Source organism: Mobula hypostoma, chromosome 5, assembly GCF_963921235.1.
Source record: "Mobula hypostoma chromosome 5, sMobHyp1.1, whole genome shotgun sequence".
NCBI classification, from domain to species: Eukaryota; Metazoa; Chordata; class Chondrichthyes; order Myliobatiformes; family Myliobatidae; genus Mobula; species Mobula hypostoma.
Window position 1 is genome coordinate 166148574 of NC_086101.1, and position 23475 is coordinate 166172048.

The window sequence follows — 23475 nt, forward strand, 5'->3', positions numbered from 1 at the left end:
AAGTTAGGGTGCAGCTTACCGACCCCCGCTGACTTCTTTTCTCCCTTAGAATGTGTAACTGCCCCTATTGGGAATCACTGTTCTAAATGCTTAACAGTTACAATTAATTTTTTTTAAAAGGTACAGTTTATTTGGAACAGTTTGAGAAATCAAAATGATCCAGTGTGAAATGCTGAAATTAGCTTTTAACAGGATTCAGATACTCCTACAGCAAATTCCAATTTAAATAGAACAGAATTAATTAATTTTTCTAATTTAAGACAATAAAAACACATCAAAATCTTCATAGTTAAATCCGCAGTGAATTTTTACATCGTAGTCTTTATTTGAAAAGTCAGCAATGAATTATAAATTTCAATTTTTTAAAAAACATATACTGATCCACATGGTACTGTTCTTGTCCATGGAAAATTGCATATTGGAAAAGTACAATGCGGTAATTGGTTTCTTTCCCCACAACACATCAGTGGGTGAACATCTGGCTACATTTCCCCATGCAAGCATAAAGCACCACAATGGTGGCTTTGAAACAGCAGCAAATTCCATTCTCATAGGTCAAAATCATTTCTCTGTAATGCGGGTCAGTGATCTCAGAAGTGGGAAAGGAATGCCATGTTAGCAACCTTTGTATTAACAACACGCTGGCTTCTAAAGTACCTGGGAGGAATCATCCAGGTGGCAAGTTTGGAATGTAAGATGGGAAACAGTTAGAGGGTTTGTGTCTCCTTGAGAACATGTTTAGATTTCTGCCTAATTGAAAGGGGTTCTTAATGCACCCCACCTAAAAAACATAGAAACATAGAAACATAGAAAATAGGTGCAGGAGTAGGCCATTCGGCCCTTCAAGCCTGCACCGCCATTTATTATGATCATGGCTGATCATCCAACTCAGAACCCCACCCCAGCCTTCCCTCCATACCCCCTGATCCCCGTAGCCACAAGGGCCATATCTAACTCCCTCTTAAATATAGCCAATGTACTGGCCTCAACTGCTTCCTGTGGCAGAGAATTCCACAGCTTCACCACTCTCTGTGTGAAGAAGTTTTTCCTAATCTCGGTCCTAAAAGGCTTCCCCTTTATCCTCAAACTGTGACTCCTTGTTCTGGACTTCCCCAACATCGAGAACAATCTTCTTGCATCTAGCCTGTCCAATCCCTTTAGGATTTTATACATTTCAATCAGATCCCCCCTTCAATCTTCTAAATTCCAACGCGTACAAGCCCAGTTCATCCAGTCTTTCTTCATATGAAAGTCCTGCCATCCCAGGAATCAATCTGGTGAACCTTCTTTGTACTCCCTATATGGCAAGGATGTCTTTCCTCAGATTAGGGGACCAAAACTGCACACAATACTCCAGGTGTGGTCTCACCAAGGCCTTGTACAACTGCAGTAGTACCTCCCTGCTCCTGTACTCGAATCCTCTTGCTATAAATGCCAGCATACCATTTGCCTTTTTCACCGCCGAAACGGAAGATTACCAGGGTCACAGTTCTACCCAAATGTCCAGCACTGTTACCTTTAAGGAACCAAGCATAAAAACTTGTCAGCAGCCTATGCTTTGGAAATGAGGCCTCTGGGTACAGTGAATTATCAGTCAAGTTACCAGACTGTAGATCTGAAGGAACAACAGCTGTTGAAGATAATTAAATAAATTTGGAATACAACTCAGGTTTCATGAATTGTCATAAAATCCATCTGGTTCATTAATCTCAGGAAAGGAAATCTACCGTCCTCACGCTCCATATATAGACATGTATTTAGACGTAGAAATGTGGTTAATTCCCAACCATCCTTTGATATCGATCAGCAAAGTACAGGGTCTATAAATGATGGTCCTGCCAGTGACATCCACGTAGTGCAAATGCATAACCTAAAGGACAGTTGCTGCGGAAACCACATCAAGAAGCAAGTTTGCCTAACTGGTTTAAAAACAGGTTTAAAAACCATCTGAAATTCCTTGGCCAGGTACCTTTGTTTCTGCACCCTTGCTCTCTAACACTGGCACTAACGTGGGCGCCTGATAGCGGCACAAATGCTAAAGATACCCAAACAATGATTCCCAGATCTCAGTCTACAGTGGCTGGCAGAAATCCAATCGCCTCAGCCCGACTTTGGCAAAAGGAGTTGGTCGATCAGTCTGCTGTTTTAGAGACAGACAGCCACTCCTGAGACGATGTGAGGTCTCTGTTCCTTACACCTTATCCACTCCTCATGAAAGTTTCAGCTTTATTAGTACAGGTGTACAAGGTATGTATAAGAGGCTTAAAATGTTACAAGGGGCATAGATAAGGAAGATAGTCACAGTACTTTTTTCCTCCGGCTAGGAGTTTAAAACTTGAGAGCCTAGGTTTAAGGTTAGAGGGGAGAAATTTTATAGGAGTAAATTGCCAGAGGAATTAGTGGAGTTAATACATTTACAACATTTAAAATATATTTGGACAGGTATTTGCTGTAAATAGGAAAGACATAGACTAATAGGGGCCCAATGCCAGCAAATGAGAATTAGCATAGGTAGGGGTGGACGAGGTGAGCTGAAGGACCCAGTTTCTGTGCTGTACAATTTTATGCTAATATTAATAGTAAAAATGTCATTTTAAATGGAAAGAATAACATCTAGGACTGTTTGTGTTCAGAACTCTAGACAAAATGTCATGAGTAATCTAGTGACATTGATGATTATCCTATCACAGATTTTTCCTTTAAAATTATTACTACAGATTTTATGTACCAAAGTTATCATTATCCATTTGCAGTTAATTCACCTGAGCACATATGTCAGAATGATCAGAATATGTCACAAGTGCCAAGTTTCTGCCAGTGTGTAGCATGTTTCCAGAGCCACAGGAGTACTGCCAACCTCTCCCAGCCCAGTTTTGCCCATATCCTATACATTTGAGAGCTGGGGGCAGAGCATCAGTGTCCAAAGTTCAATCCTGGCCTCTGCCATTGCCCATGTGAAATATGCACCTTCTCCCTGTGGGTTTCTGGGAGAATGGATTGTTAGTACTGATTGAAGTGCTGAATAGTCTCCTGTATCTTAAGGAAATATGGACGTTTGCAATCTAAAGCTTGAGCTGTAAGCATATGTGTAACACTCCGTAACTTCCCTTGCAGATACAGTTCCAGAAGATTTCCAAGAGTTTGGAGCACAGTAATTGCAACCAATCACCTGCAAAAGGAAAGACTGTAGAGGAGATATCATGTGGAGCTGGTCCTGAATATCTGAGCAGGAAAACAGCTGTGAACAAAATGAGTTCAGCAAGAAATGTTGAAGTTTATGTACAGAGATGGTCTGTCTCTGAGATAACCAGGTTGGATACATATTAAAAATTGCAATAAACCATTTTAAGAAGCCATGTTTAATCACACTTTTTGATGTTTTACTTTGACTTAAATGGCAGAACAGAAGTTTGGCATCAATGCTATTAATGGCATTTTATTTATTGTTTTGACAATGCAAAGTACTTTTTTTTCTTTCATATGTGACTGCATATAGTTTCTAGTTTCCTTTTACTATTGTAATCAGATATTGGTAACACTAACAAGGTAGCATTTATTGTCAATCCTAGATTTGCATTTTTGTCAATGGTTGTACTGTACACTTTGCTACTAGTAGAATACGGTAAAAGCATCATAAATTTAAAGGAAGTTATAGGGCAGCAGGGTTCTCCAATTCAGTCCCATCTCTTATTCATTTACTGGTCTTTCCAGAGTAATCAGTGGAGGATGCTCACAAAATTCCAAGACTCAGGCAGAGAAAATCAAAAGCAAAGGATTCAGGTTCTGATCCTAGCAAATATTAGCCACTGAAACTGTGTTTAGCCTTCATTGTCCCTACCTACTGGTCCACTGCTAAGATCAGTTGCTCTGCCAAGTACAGCGCTTGCCCAAACCATGCCCTGAATATTTGGAAGAGGATCCACCAAGTTTATAACCCATCAAATCAATGCCAAAAGCTGCCACTGTCCAATTTCTACCTCAGACAGTTGTTACTGTATCAGTAAAAGTGCCTATGGTGTTGAAGGGCTGACAAACATCAGGCTGATTTACTGATGTCCTTTAAGGCATGGTGGAGATCCTCATCACCTTTTCTCAAGGTGCAGTTCCAATTTCACTCTAACATAAACTCCAAGCAACCCAGCAATTCAAGTCTAACTCAAGTCATTCATGTTTTGAACCACACTGCTCCAGGGAAAACCCATTACCTTTGTGGGTCTTAGATTTGGCATTTAATGTGGGCCTTGCCAGTGACGTTAATATCCTAAGAATGAGTACTCCAAATATGAGAAAGTTATAGAATAACTATATCACAATGACTGTATTAATCAATATCCACAAAAGTGAATATAAAATTTTATCTGATATTGTTTGAAGTTTCTTATTGGGTTCCACAAATGTTTTGATTTTTGAGCACTGTCATGGAGTTCATTTGAAAGGATTGTTATATTGAGAATGACCGTGGACTTCATTCAGTGTTGATATCACAAATATGCAACAGTCAGGTTTCAGTGAAATTTTTGGCCACTAAACTGTGCTGCTTCACAAACCAGCATGCGTACTCCAATGTGCTTACACAGATCCCATTGACTTGCATGACAAAACTTAAAGATTCAGATTCTTCCCAGACTTTAAAGAACTCTTGCAAATTTACCCATGTACCCAAAACATTTTAGTGGTTCCTTCAATAATCCATGATCCAAATCCTACCTGACCTGTACCAAATTACAGAACCTCAATTGTATTCAAATCTTGCGAGGTCAATATTCAACTTGCTTTCTTAATTGCTTACTGTAGCCATGTTAATTCTGAATTCTTCTGCAAAGACAGCTAGACAGCTCTGAACATTAACACCATTCAGTTTCTCACCATTTAAAATATTTCACTTCTCAGGTGATGATCTCACGTTTTCCCCCTGTTTCACCTGTCATGTTGCATATGCTTATGCACTTAAGTGTGAGAATATTTTGCTTGTTCTTGTTACATTTGACTTCCAGTTTCAAAAAATCTCCTTTGTTCACGTGCTACAAGCTGTTGGCCAATGAAACACACATCGAAGTTGCTGGTGAACACAGCAGGCCAGGCAGCATCTCTAGGAAGAGGTCCAGTCGACGTTTCGGGCCGAGACCCTTCGTCAGGACTAACTGGAGGAAGAGCTAGTAAGAGATTTGAAAGTGGGAGGGGGAGGGGGAGATCCAAAATGATAGGAGAAGACAGGAGGGGGAGGGATGGAGCCAAGAGCTGGACAGGTGGTTGGCAAAAGGGATATGAGAGGATCATGGGACAGGAGGCCCAGAGAGAAGGAAAAGGGGGAGAGGGGGAAAAACCCAGAGGATGGGCAAGGGGTATAGTCAGAGGGACAGAGGGAGAAAAAGGAGAGAGAGAGAGAAAGAATGTGTATATAAATAAATAACAGATGGGGTATGAGGGGGAGGTGGGGTATTAGCAGAAGTTAGAGAAGTCAATGTTCATGCCATCAGGTTGGAGGCTACCCACACGGAATATAAGGTGTTGTTTCTCCAACCTGAGTGTGGCTTCATCTTTACAGTAGAGGAGGCCGTGGATAGACATATCAGAATGGGAATGGGATGTGGAATTAAAATGGGAATGGGGTGTGGCCGATGAAACAGTAGGTTGACATCTCATCTCCAACAAATTTAAAACAAATTGTTGGGAAAGACTTGTTTCAATTCCATGTATATCTTCTCAACAGCACAGAGTGCTCATTCAGTGAAGTATATAGGACAACAATTTTATAATTTACAACCAGAAAATGAAGATCTTCCAGTAAACATTTGAAAATAAACATCCAAGGCAAGTCCCTGGGGGAATGTAGACTGCTTTCCATATCTCAGGAAAAACTGTAAATAAATAAAGTGATTCTTACAGAAATGCCAAGATGACCTTACAATAAACTCGACTATTAAATTCGGGTGGGTGGGAGGTGGTAGAAACAGGCTTAAGGGACCTAGTCATAGTCATACTTTATTGATCCCGGGGGAAATTGGTTTTCATTACAGTTGCACCATAAATAATAAAAGAACCATAAATAGTTAAATAGTAATATGTAAATTATGCCAGTAAATTATGAAATAAGTCCAGGACCAGCCTATCGGCTCAGGGTGTCTGACCCTCCAAGGGAGGAGTTGTAAAGTTTGATGGCCACAGGCAGGAATGACTTCCTATGACGCTCAGTGCTGCATCTTGGAGGAATGAGTCTCTGGCTGAATGTACTCCTGTGCCCAACCAGTACATTATGTAGTGGATGGGAGACATTGACCAAGATGGCATGCAACTTAGATAGCATCCTCTTTTCAGACACCACCGTGAGAGAGTCCAGTTCCATCGCCACAACATCACTGGCCTTACGAATGAGTTTGTTGATTCTGTTGGTGTCTGCTACCCTCAGCCTGCTGCCCCAGCGCACAACAGCAAACATGATAGCACTGGCCACCACAGACTCGTAGAACATCCTCAGCATCGTCCGGCAGATGTTAAAGGACCTCAGGAAATAGAGACGGCTCTGACCCTTCTTGTAGACAGCCTCAGTGTTCTTAGACCAGTCCAATTTATTGTCAATTCGTATCTCCAGGTATTTGTAATCCTCCACCATGTCCACACTGACCCCCCCCCCCGATGGAAACAGGGGTCACCGGTAGCTTAGCTCTCCTCAGGTCTACCACCAGCTCCTTAGTCTATTTCACATTAAGCTGCAGATAATTCTTCTCACACCATGAGACTAAGTTTCCTACCGTAGCCCTGTACTCAACCTCATCTCCCTTGCTGATGCATCCAGCTATGGCAGAGTCATCAGAAAACTTCTGAAGATGACAAGACTCTGTGCAGTAGTTGAAGTCCGAGGTATAAATGGTGAAGAGAAAGGGAGACAAGACAGTCCCCTGTGGAGCCCCAGTGCTGCTGATCACTCTGTCTGACACACAGTGTTGCAAGCACACGTACTGTGGTCTGCCAGTCAGGTAATCCAGAATCCATGACACCAGGAAAGCATCTACCTGCATCGTTGTCAGCTTCTCCCCCAGCAGAGCAGGGCAGATGGTGTTGAACACTGGAGAAGTCAAAAAACATGACCCTCACAGTGCTCGCCGGCTTGTCCAGCTGGCCTACTTGTTAAGTTATATTCATACATCCTTAGAAAAATGCAATACCTTCTTAATTACCTCTATCATTAGGCATTGAAATGTAGGCAGAAGAATGCATTTGCTACCAGTTCATTCTTACCAGATAATCAATCCTTATCACACCACAATTCTCTTCCCATATTTCAAGGTTAGAAATCCTCCATTTATCTCGAGTGAGTGAGTGAGTGACTGGGATGGGGCAAAAGCAGGGTGTTTGTTTCAGTGAACAATACCCAGTCCAGGATGGTGCTACAGATCAAGAGAGGCCAGACAGTACAAGGTCAGATAATTTTCCTTAAAGGGCACCTGTCCACCACTCAGTTTTGTGATCACCATTAATGACATCAGAATTTATGTATTAAGATTGCCTGTGGTAGTTAAGTGAAAAGAATCTCTTCAAGTTCTGTGGATGGAAAACATTAACAAACACAAGATTGTATTCAAGGAACAGAACACAAACAATATCTGCCAGTTATCTATTTCAGACATTTATTACAAGGAGGCAAAGCAGATTCTGTAAGGGCCAACGAGAGAGTAAAAATTGTCCACTTCTCTAAAACCTTCTGAGAAAGTATTTTAATTTAACAGTTGGAGGAAATTTGTCACCATATAACAATTACAGCACGGAAACAGGCCATCTCGACCCTTCTAGTCCATGTCAAACTCTTACTCTCACCTAGTCCCACTGACCTGCACTCAGCCCATAACCCTCCATTCCTTTCCTGTCCATATATCTATCCAATTTAATTTTAAATGACAATATCGAACCTGCCTCAACCACTAACAACAGGAATTGTGCAGATGCTGGAAATTCAAGCAACACACATCAAAGTTGCTGGTGAACGCAGCAGGCCAAGCAGCATCTATAGGAAGAGGCGCAGTCGACGTTTCAGACCGAGACCCTTCGTCAGGACTAACTGAAGGAAGAGTGAGTAAGGGATTTGAAAGTGGAGGGGGAGGGGGAGATGCAAAATGATAGGAGAAGACAGGAGGGGGAGGGATAGAGCCGAGAGCTGGACAGGTGATAGGCAAAAGGGGATACGAGAGGATCATGGGACAGGAGGTCCGGGAAGAAAGACGGGGGGGGGGCCAGAGGATGGGCAAGAGGTATATTCAGAGGGACAGAGGGAGAAAAAGGAGAGTGAGAGAAAGAATGTGTGCATAAAAATGAGTAACAGATGGGGTACAAGGGGGAGGTGGGGCCTAGCGGAAGTTAGAGAAGTCAATGTTCATGCCATCAGGTTGGAGAAAGAAGCGTAGAGCTTTGAGACCTTCCTGATGGGGGATGGAAGTATATAAGGAAAAACCTGATGGCATGAACATTGACTTCTCTAACTTCCGCTAGGCCCCACCTCCCCCTCGTACCCCATCTGTTACTCATTTTTATGCACACACTCTTTCTCTCACTCTCCTTTTTCTCCCTCTGAATATACCTCTTGCCCATCCTCTGGGTCACCCCCCCCCTGTCTTTCTTCCCGGACCTCCTGTCCCATGATCCTCTCGTATCCCCTTTTGCCTATCACCTGTCCAGCTCTCGGCTCTATCCCTCCCCCTCCTGTCTTCTCCTATCATTTTGCATCTCCCCCTCCCCCTCCAACTTTCAAATCTCTTACTCACTCTTCCTTCAGTTAGTCCTGACGAAGGGTCTCGGCCTGAAACGTCGACTGCGCCTCTTCCTATAGATGCTGCTTGGCCTGCTGCGTTCACCAGCAACTTTGATGTGTGCTGCCTCAACCACTTCTGCTGTTTGCTTGTTCCACACAGCTACCACTCTCTGAGTAAAGTTCCCCCTCATGTTACCCCTAAACTTTTGCCCTTTATCTCAACTTCCGTCCTCTTGTTTGAATCTCCCCCATTCTCAATGGAAAAAGCCTATCCACGTCAACTCTATCAATCCCCCTCATAAGTTTAAACACCTCTATCAAGTCCCCCCAGCCTTCTACACTCCAAAGAATAAAGACCTAACTTGTTCAACCTTTCTCTGTAACTTAGGAGATGAAACCCAGGCAACATTTTAGTAAATCTCCTCTGTACTCTCTCAATTTTATTGACATCTTTGCTATAATTCGGTGACCAGAACTGTACACAATACTCCAAATTTGGCCTTACCAATGCCTTACACAATTTCAACATTACATCCCAACTCCTATACTCAATGCTCTGATTAATAAAGGCCAGCATACCAAAAGCTTTCTTCACCACCCTATCCACATGAGATTCCACCTTCAGGGAACTATGCACCATTATTCCTAGATCCCTCTGTTCTACAGCATTCTTCAATGCCCTACCAGTTACCATGTATGTCCTACTTTGATTAGTCCTACCAAAATGTAGCACCTCACATTTTTCAGCATTAAACTCCATCTGCCATCTTTCAGCCCACTCTTCTAACTGGCCTAAATCTCTCTGCAAGCTTTGAAAACCTACTTCATTATCCACAACGCCACCTATCTTACTTACTAATCCAGTTTACCACCCCATCATCCAGATCATTAATATATATGACAAACAACATTGGACCCAGTACAGATCTCTGAGGCACACCGCTACACACCGTCCTCCAATCTGACACAGTTATCCACCACTACTCTCTGGCATCTCCCATCCAGCCACTGCTGAATCCATTTTACCACTTCGATATTATTGCCTAACGATTGAACCTTCCTAACTAACCTTCCATGTGGAACCTTGTCAAAGTTCCACTCCAGCAAATTTTTAGTTCCATCACCATCTGGTATGGAGGGGCCACTGTACAGCTTCAGAAAAGCTGCAGGGGGCTGCAATCTCAGTCAGCTCCATCATAGGCACTAGTCTCTCCTGTACTGAGAACATCTTCAAAAGGCAATGCCTCAAAAAAGACGACATCCATCATTAATGGCCTCCATCACCCAGGATATGCCCTCTTCTAATTACTATCAAAGAGGACATACAGGAGCCCGAGGAGACAGACAACATCTTAGGAACAGCTTCTACCCCACCACCATCAGTTTCCAAATGGACAGTATAGACTATTTCACTACTTTTGCTCTCTTATTCACAACTTTTTTTATACACTTCATGCACTGCTGTTTAAATTTCTTATTGCAATTTATTATGTGTATTGCACTGTACTGCTGCTGCAAAACAACAAATTTCACAACTCATGTTAGTGATATTAAACCTGAATCTGATTTGGCACTTAGCTTGTCCAGCACAATTCAAAACCAGATGTACCCAGAAATTCCTGCCCTGTGTTTCATACTCATCCAGCAACTTTGCCATGGGAACAGACTTCTCAAGCATATTCACTGTGGATCCCTGCGAGAACGAAGAGCTTTCTTCCCCTTGGCCTGCAGTAGAAATAATTCCAGGTGATTGCAGAAAAAGGTCGAATCACTGCACAAACATGCACTTCCACCTCCGGCTCACAGGATTGTGGGACCTTGGGACTTAAGTACACAATCAAGGTCAACACCTTGATACAATACTGAAGTAGCTTTTAGATGACCTAAGCTGAAGAACTCATTGCCTTCTGGAATGGATGTGTAGAAAAGGAGGTTCTCAACCACTTTCTCAGGGCAAATAGCGATGAGCAATAAATGATATCCTTGCCAGCACTGAGTAAGTTTGGTAAATTTAAAATGAGTGCTGCTAGCAGTATTGGCCAAAGTTTAGATTCAGATTCATCAACCTTCAGTTAACACCCAAAATAGATTACAGTATTTGCACATCTGTTAATATCCACTGCATAGAAACTGAGCACTACAAAAATTAAAGACATAGAACACTGGAGCATTATTAATCTACCAAGTCCCAGTGACCTATTACCTTTCCTAAAAGACCAACTACTGTCCAAAAAGCACTTTAATCATGTAGCACTTTGGGATGTCCCAGAGTCATTAAAGCCGAAATAAAAATACAAGTCTCTGAAATTAAGGTCACAGAAGTTTATTAAAACAATAAAAGCAAGAATGAAAATTTAGATTAGTGTGACATACTGTGGGGTTCTTAACACACTTCAAAATAACATTTCAGAGAGAAAGTTTGATTTATTGAGTATTTTAATAAAAAAAATGTGCACTTGTAAGGTAGAGAGCCAAAGCAGCATTATATTCGAAAATGTAGATGAATTATTATGGCATATAACCTTCACACAAAAAAACCTTGTAGGTAAAACTGGTTGTATTGCCAGGTCTAACTTGTGTCTCCACTGCAAACACCCATTTCCATGAAGTGTGCACTTAAGTAGAATCAAGCATTTGGGGGCAGATGAAACCTCAGCCTTAATTTAAGCAACATTTAAAGTGACAATATACAACAGCCACAAAAGGTGCTGTAAAATCATCATATCAAAAGAGATGTCAATTTTTGCTGTTTCAACATTTTTAAAAAACCTCTCCCACAGCTCTTTAAAAAATTATGCAGTTGCATAACAAAAGTTATTTAAAGTTCACGTTTTCTTTCTTATTGGTGCAGACTGCTACTTCAGGCCAGAGTCCATGGTTCATTTGTTAAAGAAAAAAAAATCAGAAAGCCATCAACTCCACAAGGTTATAAGATGGCATTTTACAGTGCACAAGGACAGGAGATATGGCAATAGGGAAAATACAAAAGATTCCAAGATATAAAACATACAAGTCTTAAACAGGTAGGCATGTCAATATTAGCACCAGTACTGGAATAAGAAGAAAATAACAGGAAGTAATACTTTACAACTGCTTCAGATCACAGTCCATCAACATTTGTACCCAAGGAGATTAAAATACCACTTAGCAAAGTTCATATAATTTAATGTGAAATTACTGGTATCTGATTTTTAAAAATACACACACATTGTTCAGCATGGCCAGTTTCCAGGCAATATTTCTAAGAACTTAAACACAAGAGATTCCACAACCTTGGCCCAAATCTCAACTGCTTATTCTCCTCCACAGATGCCACCTGACCTGTTGAGTCCCTCCAGCATTTTGTGTGTGATCTCTTATAAACTTGGCCTTATCCAGCACCATACTTCAAGATAGTCAAACTCTAAATTATATACTTTTATCCATATACTGTAAAAGTTGTGGCTTTGCATAAAGCAATCATCCATAGAAGGCAAAACCTACAAACTAAATTTTAAAGTTTTCAATTATACTTAAAATATGCTACCAACTGTGCCTCGGAAAATGCAGGGAATTCAGATATTTTTGTTTTCACTTCGTAATAGACCCACAAATGATTCAAATTCAGCAACCAAGTTGCAGCTTCTTTTTGAAAACTGCCACAGAGTTTTGGCTATTTACTTAGCATTTAATAAGTTACCAAATGTTTTCAGTAGGTCAGTATCACAGTATTTAGCCTCTACACATTAAGTTAACTCCTTCTGGAACTGGAAAGAGTTTCAAAGAACATAGTTATCACTGGCCATTAATGCTACTGGAAAGGTGACATCAAACTACTGAGGTAAATAAAGCATTTCAGCTTTATTTTGGCATTGTAATAAGACATTTTGACCATCTTGCATCCAATCCCTTCCAACAACCCCTACGCACATACACAGACAAAAGAGAGGTTAAAGACTAAAATTCTGTCCTAATCTACATGCTGAATTCCAGTTTGTCAGTATCATTATGGCTCTTCCACTTAGCAGACTGATGTATAAGCTTCTACAGTTAAATCATTCTGCCAGTTACAGTCTGATCGTGCAAGCTTCTGTACAAAATAGATTTTAGGAAGTCTTAATAGCATTCATATTTTCAGTAACCCGCTGCTTCACTTTCAAATGGGACAAGAAGTGGCACAATCATTCTGAACTCTTACTTTCATATCGTCTTTTGCTCAAAATAACAGTCAACTATTACTTTACTTTCTATTACTAACTAGTACTTTTGTTTTTACATTGCCCACTTCACTTCTTTCTAGCAATTCCCCATTCTGGTTTATTTAGATAGGCCGCAAGTACTAGTCATTGAAGCTTTTCTTCTTGGTTTAGTGTAATCTTAAAAGAAAAAAAAGTCAAATACCAAAGAAACAATGCAGTGGTAGCAAGCACAAGCTGCGAATGCCACTTTGGCACAGAGATGCCAGAGGAGTTTAAAACAAAAGCAGGCAAGTTTTGCTTTAAAAACTAACAAGTTTTACCGACACGAATATTTAAAATGGTTTAGAATACCAGCACAATTACTAGTTGGCTAAAATGGAAATTAACTGGCGGAACTTTGCCAAGCATTTGGCAAATGGCAGCAGGTACATGCTTCCAGTAGTGTTATATATTTTACAGCCACAGATTTGGCCACAGAACCAGCTTTAAGCTTGGCAATCATATCACTAATTAAATTTGTTCATCTTATTAAGATACAAAATGTTGCATCAATACTAATTTTAAAAACTACATTAAATAAATACACATGAATACCCGCATCAAAACACTTCATACAATCAATGCAATTTAGCTTCTTCATTTCTTAAAGGTGGTGCAACTTTGATTTTGCCCATCTATAAATATTTCCACATTCGCTTTCTATTCTATTGACAATTTGTAATACAAGGGGCCACAATGCTTTAATCCCAAGTGGTGCATAGTAAAATCTGCACAGGACTCTCCTGCTACTGATTAGCAAATAAAATTTGCAAGAAAAGGCGTGGCAGGCAACGGGATCCAAACAAAGGAGACACTGGCATTACATTTAAGTTGATTCTTTGAAAACCAACCCCACTTCTCCCTTTCATTTACATTTCAATTAACTTCATACTGACTTCTAACTTTTTCCATACTACTTTACATCAACTATACAATGAAATAATTTTAAATGAAGGATTTAATATTTTCAGTTTTATTCTTCCACTAAGCTTTAAAACTTCCAATCATCCTTTCCAGTCACAAACCTGCTTCTGCAAAGGGTGAGGCAAAGCGTGACTCATTATGGTTTACATATAGGAAACAGACGTGTCTTAAGATTGGGTCCAACTCAAAGCTGGGAACCACTAGGATGCCTTTGATGAGAACTGCTGGGTTTATTAAAGCCCAGTGAACATGGAACAACCTTTAGGCTGCTGGTTCCTTAAGGTTGTTGTAGCCAGAAGTGATAGTGGGGAAAAGCCCTCACTAATTACTAAATGCTCCCAATGTCTTAAATAACCTCTGACAACCAAATCCAGCTCCTGGCCTTCACGTGAGGCTTAGCTACTAAGCCTGGCAAAACCGTTTCTACTGACAGGAGAAGGGGCAAAGGCACGTTACTGGCACCGTAAAATGAGTTGTTTTGGGCAGACGAGGCTCGTCAGCCGTGGTTGGCAGCTCATCAAGAAGGAAAACTCTGATCTCAAACCTCCACTGCCTTGCAGCTGTACGCACTCAGGGGGAAGCCTTCACGAGTAAATCCCAGGCAAAGTGTGGAGCTGGAGTCCCTAAGGCAGTACTATGTTGAGTTCAATGCTGACCGGCAAGTCCTGCAACAACACCTGTGCCAGATCGTATCAGTCTCTGCCGTTCCTTTGGATTCCTCAGCTGCATGGAGAGGGGGAGCCTGCTACTTGGCAACAGCTTGTTCTCCATTTTGCACTTCCCTTTCTTGCACATCACACAGACAGCTGGAATGCAACGTCCGTGGTCGGCCCCAACCAACAGAGGGCCTCGTTTAGGCAGCGTAAGAGACATTTCTGCTGCATACATCCAGGTTGTTGAAAGTCTTGATTAATTCCGCTAAACTGATCTGTTTGCCTTCTACAAGCTCAGTATAAACCAGCATTATTCATGCGGGCACAATTAGCAAGTTTTGTCATAAAGCATCCAGCTCACCCCTATGCAATTGAACTGCTGGCCCAATATCAGAATCATGTTCCCCAGGCAAACTTCTTGTTACCACTGACAGATCTCAGAGTAGATTAAAATGTCGGCACAACGTTGTGGGCCGGAGAGTCTGTGCTGTAATGTTTTACAAGAGTAACTCCATTTAGGTGTGGAATACTACCCCTGTAGAACTGTAGGAATGTCACTTAACATAGATCATTATTGACAGAGGCCTTTAACAGAGAATAGTACAGGGAAGGTCAATCTGTGATAAAAGAAAATAGGACAGGTTATGAAACGTGACAAGGTGGAATAGGACTGTGGGAGTCTGGAGTTCTGGAATACAAAATATTACACAAAAAATTCACGCTTAGGACAGCACAGGGGAGCAATAAGGGTCCATAAAAACAACAAGATGCAAATCCAACAGGAAGCCATTTTAATCCAAAAGTTGGATGAGTTTCCAAATGCAAATGTTTCCAGTGCAACAGACTCGTACCTGTGAAGAGAGGGAAAAAAACTATTTAAAAAATAGTCATTAATTACTTTCATGCCTCTTAACTGACTTTGGCAATCTCAGAAAATGTCCTCTTGTTCAATATACACTCAGTGGCCACTTTATTAGGTACACCTGCCTGTTAAGGCAACTATCTTATCAGCTAATCATATGGCAGTAAATCATTGCGTAAAAGCATGCAGACATGGTCAAGAGTTCAGTTGTTATTTAGACCAAACATCGGAATGGGGAAGAAATATGTTCCAAGTGATTTTGACCATGGAAAGATAGTTGGTGCTGGATGGGGAGATCTGAGTATCTCAGAAACTACTGATCTCCTGGGATTTTCATGCACAGCAATCTCTAGTTTACAGGGAATGGTGTAAAAAGAAAATCCAGTCAGCAGCAATGCTGTCGGTGGAGGTGCCTAGTTAACGAGGGAGGTCAGAGGAGAATAGCTAGGCTGGCTCAAGCTGACAGGAAGGCGACAGTTATAACAGCGGTGTGCAGAACAGCACCTCTGAATGCACAACATGTCAAATCTTGAAGTGGATGGGCAGCAGATTACAAGCGTACACCTAATAAAGTGGTCACTGGATGTGCATTTCCACTATATCAGGTCAGAAGTTTCAGAAGTCTAGCATAGGCAAAGGCCAAATAGCCTCCTCCCATTGTGTACAATTCTAGCTTTTCCTTAATTCATTATCTAAGCAAATTAACAATCTTATGCAACAAAGTTCTTCCTATCAATCGTGTTAGTGATGAAAACAACAAAATCTAATTATCCCAAGAACGCCAGTCATATATCACTGTCAGAGATCAAAGAAACCCTAATGAATGTCCCTGGATACAGTGACCATGAATGTTCACCACAGCCCAAAAGAGACTCCAATAGGTGCTTAAATGTGCATTCAGAAACCTCAGATCTCTTTCCTGGCTGGCTACCAATTGTGAAGCAAGAATAAATAGTGAATAAGGTGTTACTAGGCTTCAACACACAGGGTTGAGCACCCCTTAATCGAATTGCTTAGGACTAAGTATTTTGGATTTAAGATTTTTTTCCAGAAGATAATGCAGCACTAAACACTACATCAGGTCTGGAAAATGCAAGGAGGAGGGTACATCATTGTGAGGACGAACATCAGAAGCAGTTGAGGGACCTGGAACTGGATGCTCTTGGGATGAGGAAGCACTGTGCCGGACAAATTTTTTTTTAAAGTATGTTTCTTCCAGTGTCATAGGCCTCATTAACAAAGGCAACAATCTTTCTTTGATTTTATAAAATGACACGATTTCCTGTATTATTCTGAATGTACACTGCTCTAGTCCTTCAATAAGATACATTTTCTTCATGTTGTCTATGGGAAGCTTTTCTACTACATTAACAAATCATCTTCATTATTTGTGATCAGCAGACAAATCTGTAAAAGCAATGCCCTGCCTTTTCATCAATTTCTGCAACCAGCCTGCTGAATATTCCCAACTGCCTTCAATTTTCAATTTGTCGTAATAGATCTTTGCTTGCTTTCACGATCAGCATATTGTTAAGCGAGCATATGTTCACTGACGCGGATGAATCCACTCATTCAATACACCAGTGAGATCTTCATTATTCGCTTTACACTGTGTTTTCATAACTTCTGTTCAATACTTTAGTATGTTCAGTATGGAACTTTAACAGTCTGTCCTTCTGTTTCTTCAAGTCGTACATAGTCAACGTTCCAACTCCATAATGCTCTGTCAGATGCTTCGCACTTACACTTCTCTCAGGTTTTGGAAAGGTGCAAAAATAACAGGGCTGTTATCATGGGTGACTTTAACTTCCCTAATATTGATTGGCACCTGATTAGTTCCAAGAGTTTAGATGGGGCAGAGTTGGTTAAGTGTGTCCAGGATGGATTCCTGTCACAGTATGTGGACAGGCCGACCAGGGGGAATGCCATACTAGATCTAGTACTAGGTAATGAACCGGGTCAGGTCACAGATCTCTCAGTGGGTGAGCATCTGGGGGACAGTGACCACTGCTCCCTGGCCTTTATAATTATCATGGAAAAGGATAGAATCAAAGAGGACAGCAACATTTTTAATTAGGGAAAGGCAAATTATGAGGCTATAAGGCCAGAACTTGCGGGTGTGAATTGGGATGATGTTTTTGCAGGGAAATGTACTATGGACATGTGGTCGATGTTTAGAGATCTGTTGCGGGATGTAAGGGATAAATTTGTCCCGGTGAGGAAGATAAAGAATGGTAGGGTGAAGGAACCATCGGTGACAAGTGAGGTGGAAAATCTAGTCAGGTGGAAGAAGGCAGCATACATGAGGTTTAGGAAGCAAGGATCAGATGGGTCTATTGAGGACTATAGGGAAGCAAGAAAGGAGCTTAAGAAGGGTCTGAGAAGAGCAAGGGGGCATGAGAAGGCCTTGGCGAGTAGGGCAAAGGAAAACCCCAAAGCATTCTTCAATTATGTGAAGAAAAAAAAAGGATGACAGGAGTGAAGGTAGGACCAATTAGAGATAAAGGTGGGAAGATGTGCCTGGAGGCTGTGGAAGTGAGCGAGGTCCTCAATGAATACTTCTCTTCGGTACTCACCAATGAGAGGGAACTTGATGATGGTGAGGACAATATGAGTGAGGTTGATGTTCTGGAGCATGTTGATATTAAGGGAGAGGAGGTGTTGGAGTTGTTAAAATATATTAGGACAGATAAGTCCCCGGGGCCTGACGGAATATTCCCCAGGCTGCTCCACGAGGCGAGAGAAGAGATGGCTGAGCCTTTGGCTAGGATCTTTATGTCCTCGTTGTCCACGGGAATGGTACTGGAGGATTGGAGGGAGGCGAATGTTGTTCCCTTGTTCAAAAAAGGTAGTAGGGATAGTCCGGGTAATTATAGACCAGTGAGCCTTACATCTGTGGTGGAAAAGCTGTTGGAAAAGATTCTTAGAGATAGGATATATAGGCATTTAGAGAATCATGATCTGATCAGGGACAGTCAGCATGGCTTTGTGAAGGGCAGATCGTGTCTAACAAGCCTGATAGAGTTCTTTGAGGAGGTGACCAGGCATATAGATGAGGGTAATGCAGTGGATGTGATCTATATGAATTTTAGTAAGGCATTTGACAAGGTTCCACACGGTAGGCTTATTCAGAAAGTTAGAAGGCATGGGATCCAGGGAAGTTTGGCCAGGTGGATTCAGAATTGGCTTGCCTGCAGAAGGCAGAGGATGGTGGTGGAGGGAGTACATTCAGATTGGAGGATTGTGACTAGTGGTGTCCCACAAGGATCTGTTCTGGGACCTCTACTTTTCGTGATTTTTATTAACGTCCTGGATGTGGGGGTAGAAGGGTGGGTTGGCAAGTTTGCAGAAGACACAAAGGTTGGTGGTGTTGTAGATAGTGTAGAGGATTGTCAAAGATTGCAGAGAGACATTGATAGGATGCAGAAGTGGGCTGAGAAGTGGCAGATGGAGTTCAACCCGGAGAAGTGTGAGGTGGTACACTTCGGAAGGACAAACTCCAAGGCAGAGTACAAAGTAAATGGCAGGATACTTGGTAGTGTGGAGGAGCAGAGGGATCTCGGGGTACATGTCCACAGATTCCTGAAAGTTGCCTCACAGGTGGATAGGGTAGTTAAGAAAGCTTATGGGGTGTTAGCTATCATAAGTCGAGGGATAGAGTTGAAGAGTCGCGATGTAATGATGCAGCTCTATAAAACTCTGGTTAGGCCACACTTGGAGTACTGTGTCCAGTTCTGGTCACCTCACTATAGGAAGGATGTGGAAGAATTGGAAAGGGTACAGAGGAGATTTACCAGGATGTTGCCTGGTTTAGAGAGTATGCATTATGATCAGAGATTAAGGGAGCTAGGGCTTTACTCTTTGGAGGGAAGGAGGATGAGAGGAGACATGATAGAGGTGTACAAGATAATAAGAGGAATAGATAGAGTGGACAGCCAGCACCTCTTCCCCAGGGCACCACTGCTCAATACAAGAGGATATGGCTTTAAGGTAAGGGGTAGGAAGTTCAAGGGGGATATTAGAGGAAGGTTTTTTTACTCAGAGAGTGGTTGGTGCATGGAATGCACTGCCTGAGTCAGTGGTGGAGGCAGATACACTAGTGAAGTTTAAGAGACTACTAGACAGGTATATGGAGGAATCTAAGGTGGGGGCTTATATGGAAGGCAGAGTTTGAGGGTCGGCACAACATTGTGGGCCGAAGGGCCTGTACTGTGCTGTACTATTCTATGTTCTATGTTTTCCCAACAACTTCACTTTGTGTTATAAACATAAAAGAGAGGAAGCATTTCACTATTACCCACAGTGATTACTATGTGTTTTGTGCTCATTCTCCTCTCTGCTGTTAAGATATTGTTGAAAATGGTTTTTTTTTGCCATTTTGAACAATATCTTCACAGCACAGAGCAGCGAATGAGCACAAAACACAGGGTTATCGCTGTGAGTGATGCACAAAGGTCTGGCTCTGATGACTGCTGCAGACAAACTGCCGCCAACAGAGTCCCACTCAGGGTACGTGAGGTCACTGCTCAGAACTGCCTCTGGTGCGCAGAAGCCTGGGAACCCTGTGGAATTTTCCATTTGTGGTGTCATTTCAGCACTCAAGTAAAATTTCTGATTTCGGACGTTTTCTGATAAGGGGTGCTCAACCTGTATTTTGATTCAAGATAGTTAAATGGAAGGAGCACTGATGATCAGCTCATTATTTTCTAATCATATGTCCAAAGTAGTGAATGACAGAGTTGCCCTGACAGCTCCCTAGGTTTGTTCTGGGTGGGATAGGGGTGTAAAGGTGTTTAATGTCCTATCTGCTCCTTACTGAAATTATATGCAACAAATGCAATGGAAAACCAGTAATGCATTGTATAAAAGGATATTTGTAATTGCTTATAATGCAGAAACTGAGCACAGTTTACTTACTCAAACCAGTTTGTCAAAGTCATCATGACATACAGGGATCCAAGAAAAAAGATAAAGTGGAAGAAGGAGTAACTGTACACAACAGCTTGCTTCTCATTGTGAACCACCTTCTGGGTTCCCTTTTCATCGCCATCTATTTCATAGTTACCTGCCACATAAAGGTCAAGAGAAATTGAATTTCATATTCACACTTGCTGCACAAATTAAGTAACAATACATTTCGATGTACATGTGATAAATAAATCTGAATCCCAACCTGATCTGTTTGGATGGCTTGCAAACAAAAGCTTTTCACTGCAACACACACACACACACACACACACACACACACACAATACCAGATTTGCAGCATCGGCAGATTTTCTCATGTTTGTGCTGTTCCACTGTATCTTGGTGCATGTGACAATAATGAGCCAATTTCCAATCCACAAAACAAAGGATACAGATGCACAGAGCAAATTCCTATCCCTAAACTATCACCCATTTGAAATTACGGAGTCTTTCTGCGACTCTAAAGTGATCTGCAACAAGGAACACTAGGGGGTTACCGGCTAGTGTTCAACCCCAGGTCGCAAATGGGAGTTCAGATAAAGGTGACAAAGAATCTGAAGTGAGGAATCAGAACAAAACCAAGGAAAACTGATTACCAAGCTATCATTCCACATTGCTACCCGGCTGACCAAATCCTGGAGTGGTTCAACCTCCATCCTGGATCATTTGTAAACTCTTTTTTTTGGGGGAATGGAATGGGGTTTGCTGGAGAGCAAGCACCATCTCTAAAGGGGGGGAAAAACGTGTGTAAAAATTCTATTTATCTTGCATATATGCCACAACTTACTCAATGTGGCATAAATTCCAAAGAGTTGGGATGTGGCAATGTGTAAATTTTAGAAGGAACATAGCTGTTAAAAATACTGCAACTTGTGATGTTTCCAATAAATTAGGAGTATCTATAAATGGGTTTCCCCACTGAAAAATATAGTTCAAGGGAACGGGAAAATTAGTTTATATTTGAATATTTATAGGTTATGCTGACAATGTGGATGTGGCAATGTGTAAATTTTAGAAGGAACATAGCTATTAAAAATACTGTAACTTGTGATGTTTCCAATAAATTAGGAGTATCTATAAATGGGTTTCCCACTGAAAAATATAGTTCAAGGGAATGGGAAAATTAGTTTATATTTGAATATTTATAGGTTACGCTGACAAACCTAGTGTGGCTAGACCTCATAGCTTGTAATACAGAGAATGGAGGGATATAGCCCATATTCAGAAAGAAAGGATTCATTTAACTAGGTATCAGTAGATTAATTAGGTTAGAAACATAGAAAACCTACAGCACAATACAGGCCCTTTGGCCCACAACGCTGTGCCGAACATGTACTTACTTTGGAAATTACCCATAGCCCTCTATTTTTCAAAGCTCCATGTACCTATCCAAGAGTCTCTTAAAAGACCCTATTGTATCCGCCTCCACCACTGTCACCAGCAGCCCATTCCACGCACTCACCACTCTCTGCGTAAACTCCTCTGTACCTACTTCCAAGCACCTTAAAACTGTGCCCTCTCGTGTTAGCCATTTCAGCCCTGGGAAAAAGCCTTTGACTATCCACATGATCAATGCCTCTCATCATCTTATACACCTCTGTCAGGTCACCTCTCATCCTCTGTCGCTCCAAGGAGAAAAGGCCGAGTTCACTCAACCTATTTTCATAAGGAATGCTCCCCAATCCAGGCAACATCCTTGTAAATCTCCTCTGCACCCTTTCTATTGCTTCCACATCCTTCCTGTAGTGAGGCAACCAGAACTGAGCACAGTACTCCAAGTGGGGTCTGAACAGGATCCTATATAGCTGCAACATTACCTCTCGGCTCTTGAACCCAATCCCACGGTTGATGAAGGCCAATACACCGTATGCCTTCTTAACCACAGTCAACCTGCGCAGGAGCTTTGAGTGTCCTATGGACTCGGACCCCAAGATCCCTCTGATCCTCCACACTGCTAAGAGCCTACCATTAATACTATATACTATCATCCTATTTGACCTACCAAAATGAACCACCTCACACTTATCTGGGTTGAACTCCATCTGCCACTTCTCAGCCAATCAAGTTGCCGCTGTAAACCCTCCACACTATTCACAACACCCCCAACCTTTGTGTCGTCAGCAAATTTACTAACCCATCCCTCCACTTCCTCTTCCAGGTCATTTATAAAAATCACAAAGAAAAGGGGTCCCAGAACAGATCCCTGAGGCACACCACTGGTCACCGATCTCCATGTAGAATATGACTCCATCTATAACCACTCTTTGCCTTCTATGGGCAAGCCAGTTCTGGATCCACAAAGCAAGGTCCCCTTGGATCCCATGCCTCCTTACTTTCTCATAAGCCTTGCATGGAGTACCTTGTCAAATGCCTTGCTGAAATCCATATACACTACATCTACTGCTCTACCTTCATCAATCTGTTTAGTCACATCCTCAAAAAATTCAATCAGGCTCGTAAGGCACGACCTGCCTTTGACAAAGCCATGCTGACTATTCCTAATCATAATACACCTCTCCAAATGTTCATAAATCCTGCCTCTCAGGATCTGCTCCATCAACTTACCAACCACTGAAGTAAGACTCACTGGTCTATAATTTCCTGGGCTATCTCTACTCCCTTTCTTGAATAAGGGAACAACATCTGCAACCCTCCAATCCTCCGGAACCTCTCCCGTCCCCATTGATGATACAAAGATCATCGCCAGAGGCTCAGCAATCTCCTCCCTCGCCTCCCACAGTAGCCTGGAGTACATCTCATCTGGTTCCGGTGACTTATCCAACTTGATGCTTTCCAAAAGCTCCAACACATCCTTTAATGTCTACTTGCTTGAGCATTTCAGTCCGCTGTAAGTCATCCTTACAATCACCAAGGTCCTTTTCCCTCTCAGCCCCTGATCAAGAATCTATCAACGTTTGCTGTAAATATACCCAATGGTTTGGCCTCTTGTTGTCTGTGGCAATGAATTCCACCTTTGGCTAAAGAAATTCCTCCTCTTCTTTGTTTTAAAAGGACATTCTCCTACCCTGAGGCTGTCCCCTCTGTTTCTAGAGGAAACATCCTCTCCATGTCCACTCTGTCTAGGCCTTTCAATATTTGATAGGCTTCAAT

The 23475-nt window shown here is 41.8% G+C and overlaps 2 protein-coding genes across 2 annotated transcripts in view; one reads left to right on the top strand and one right to left on the bottom strand.

Moving 5' to 3' along the window:
• Nucleotides 1-4311, top strand: part of thbs4a (thrombospondin 4a) — a 146975-nt gene extending 142664 nt beyond the window's left edge. The window contains exon 22 of the mRNA XM_063049334.1: nt 3115-4311. Coding sequence (XP_062905404.1) covers nt 3115-3155 — 41 coding nt within the window. The 3' untranslated portion in view covers nt 3156-4311. The remainder of the gene's footprint in view (nt 1-3114) is intronic.
• Nucleotides 4312-11057: 6746 nt separating this feature from the next.
• serinc5 (serine incorporator 5) overlaps nt 11058-23475 on the bottom strand; it is a 94106-nt gene continuing 81688 nt past the window's right edge. Inside the window, exons 11-12 of the mRNA XM_063049338.1 lie at nt 20314-20461; nt 11058-15385 (exon numbers count right to left, since the gene is read on the bottom strand). Of these exons, the coding sequence (XP_062905408.1) occupies nt 15238-15385; nt 20314-20461 (296 nt within the window). The 3' untranslated portion in view covers nt 11058-15237. The remainder of the gene's footprint in view (nt 15386-20313; nt 20462-23475) is intronic.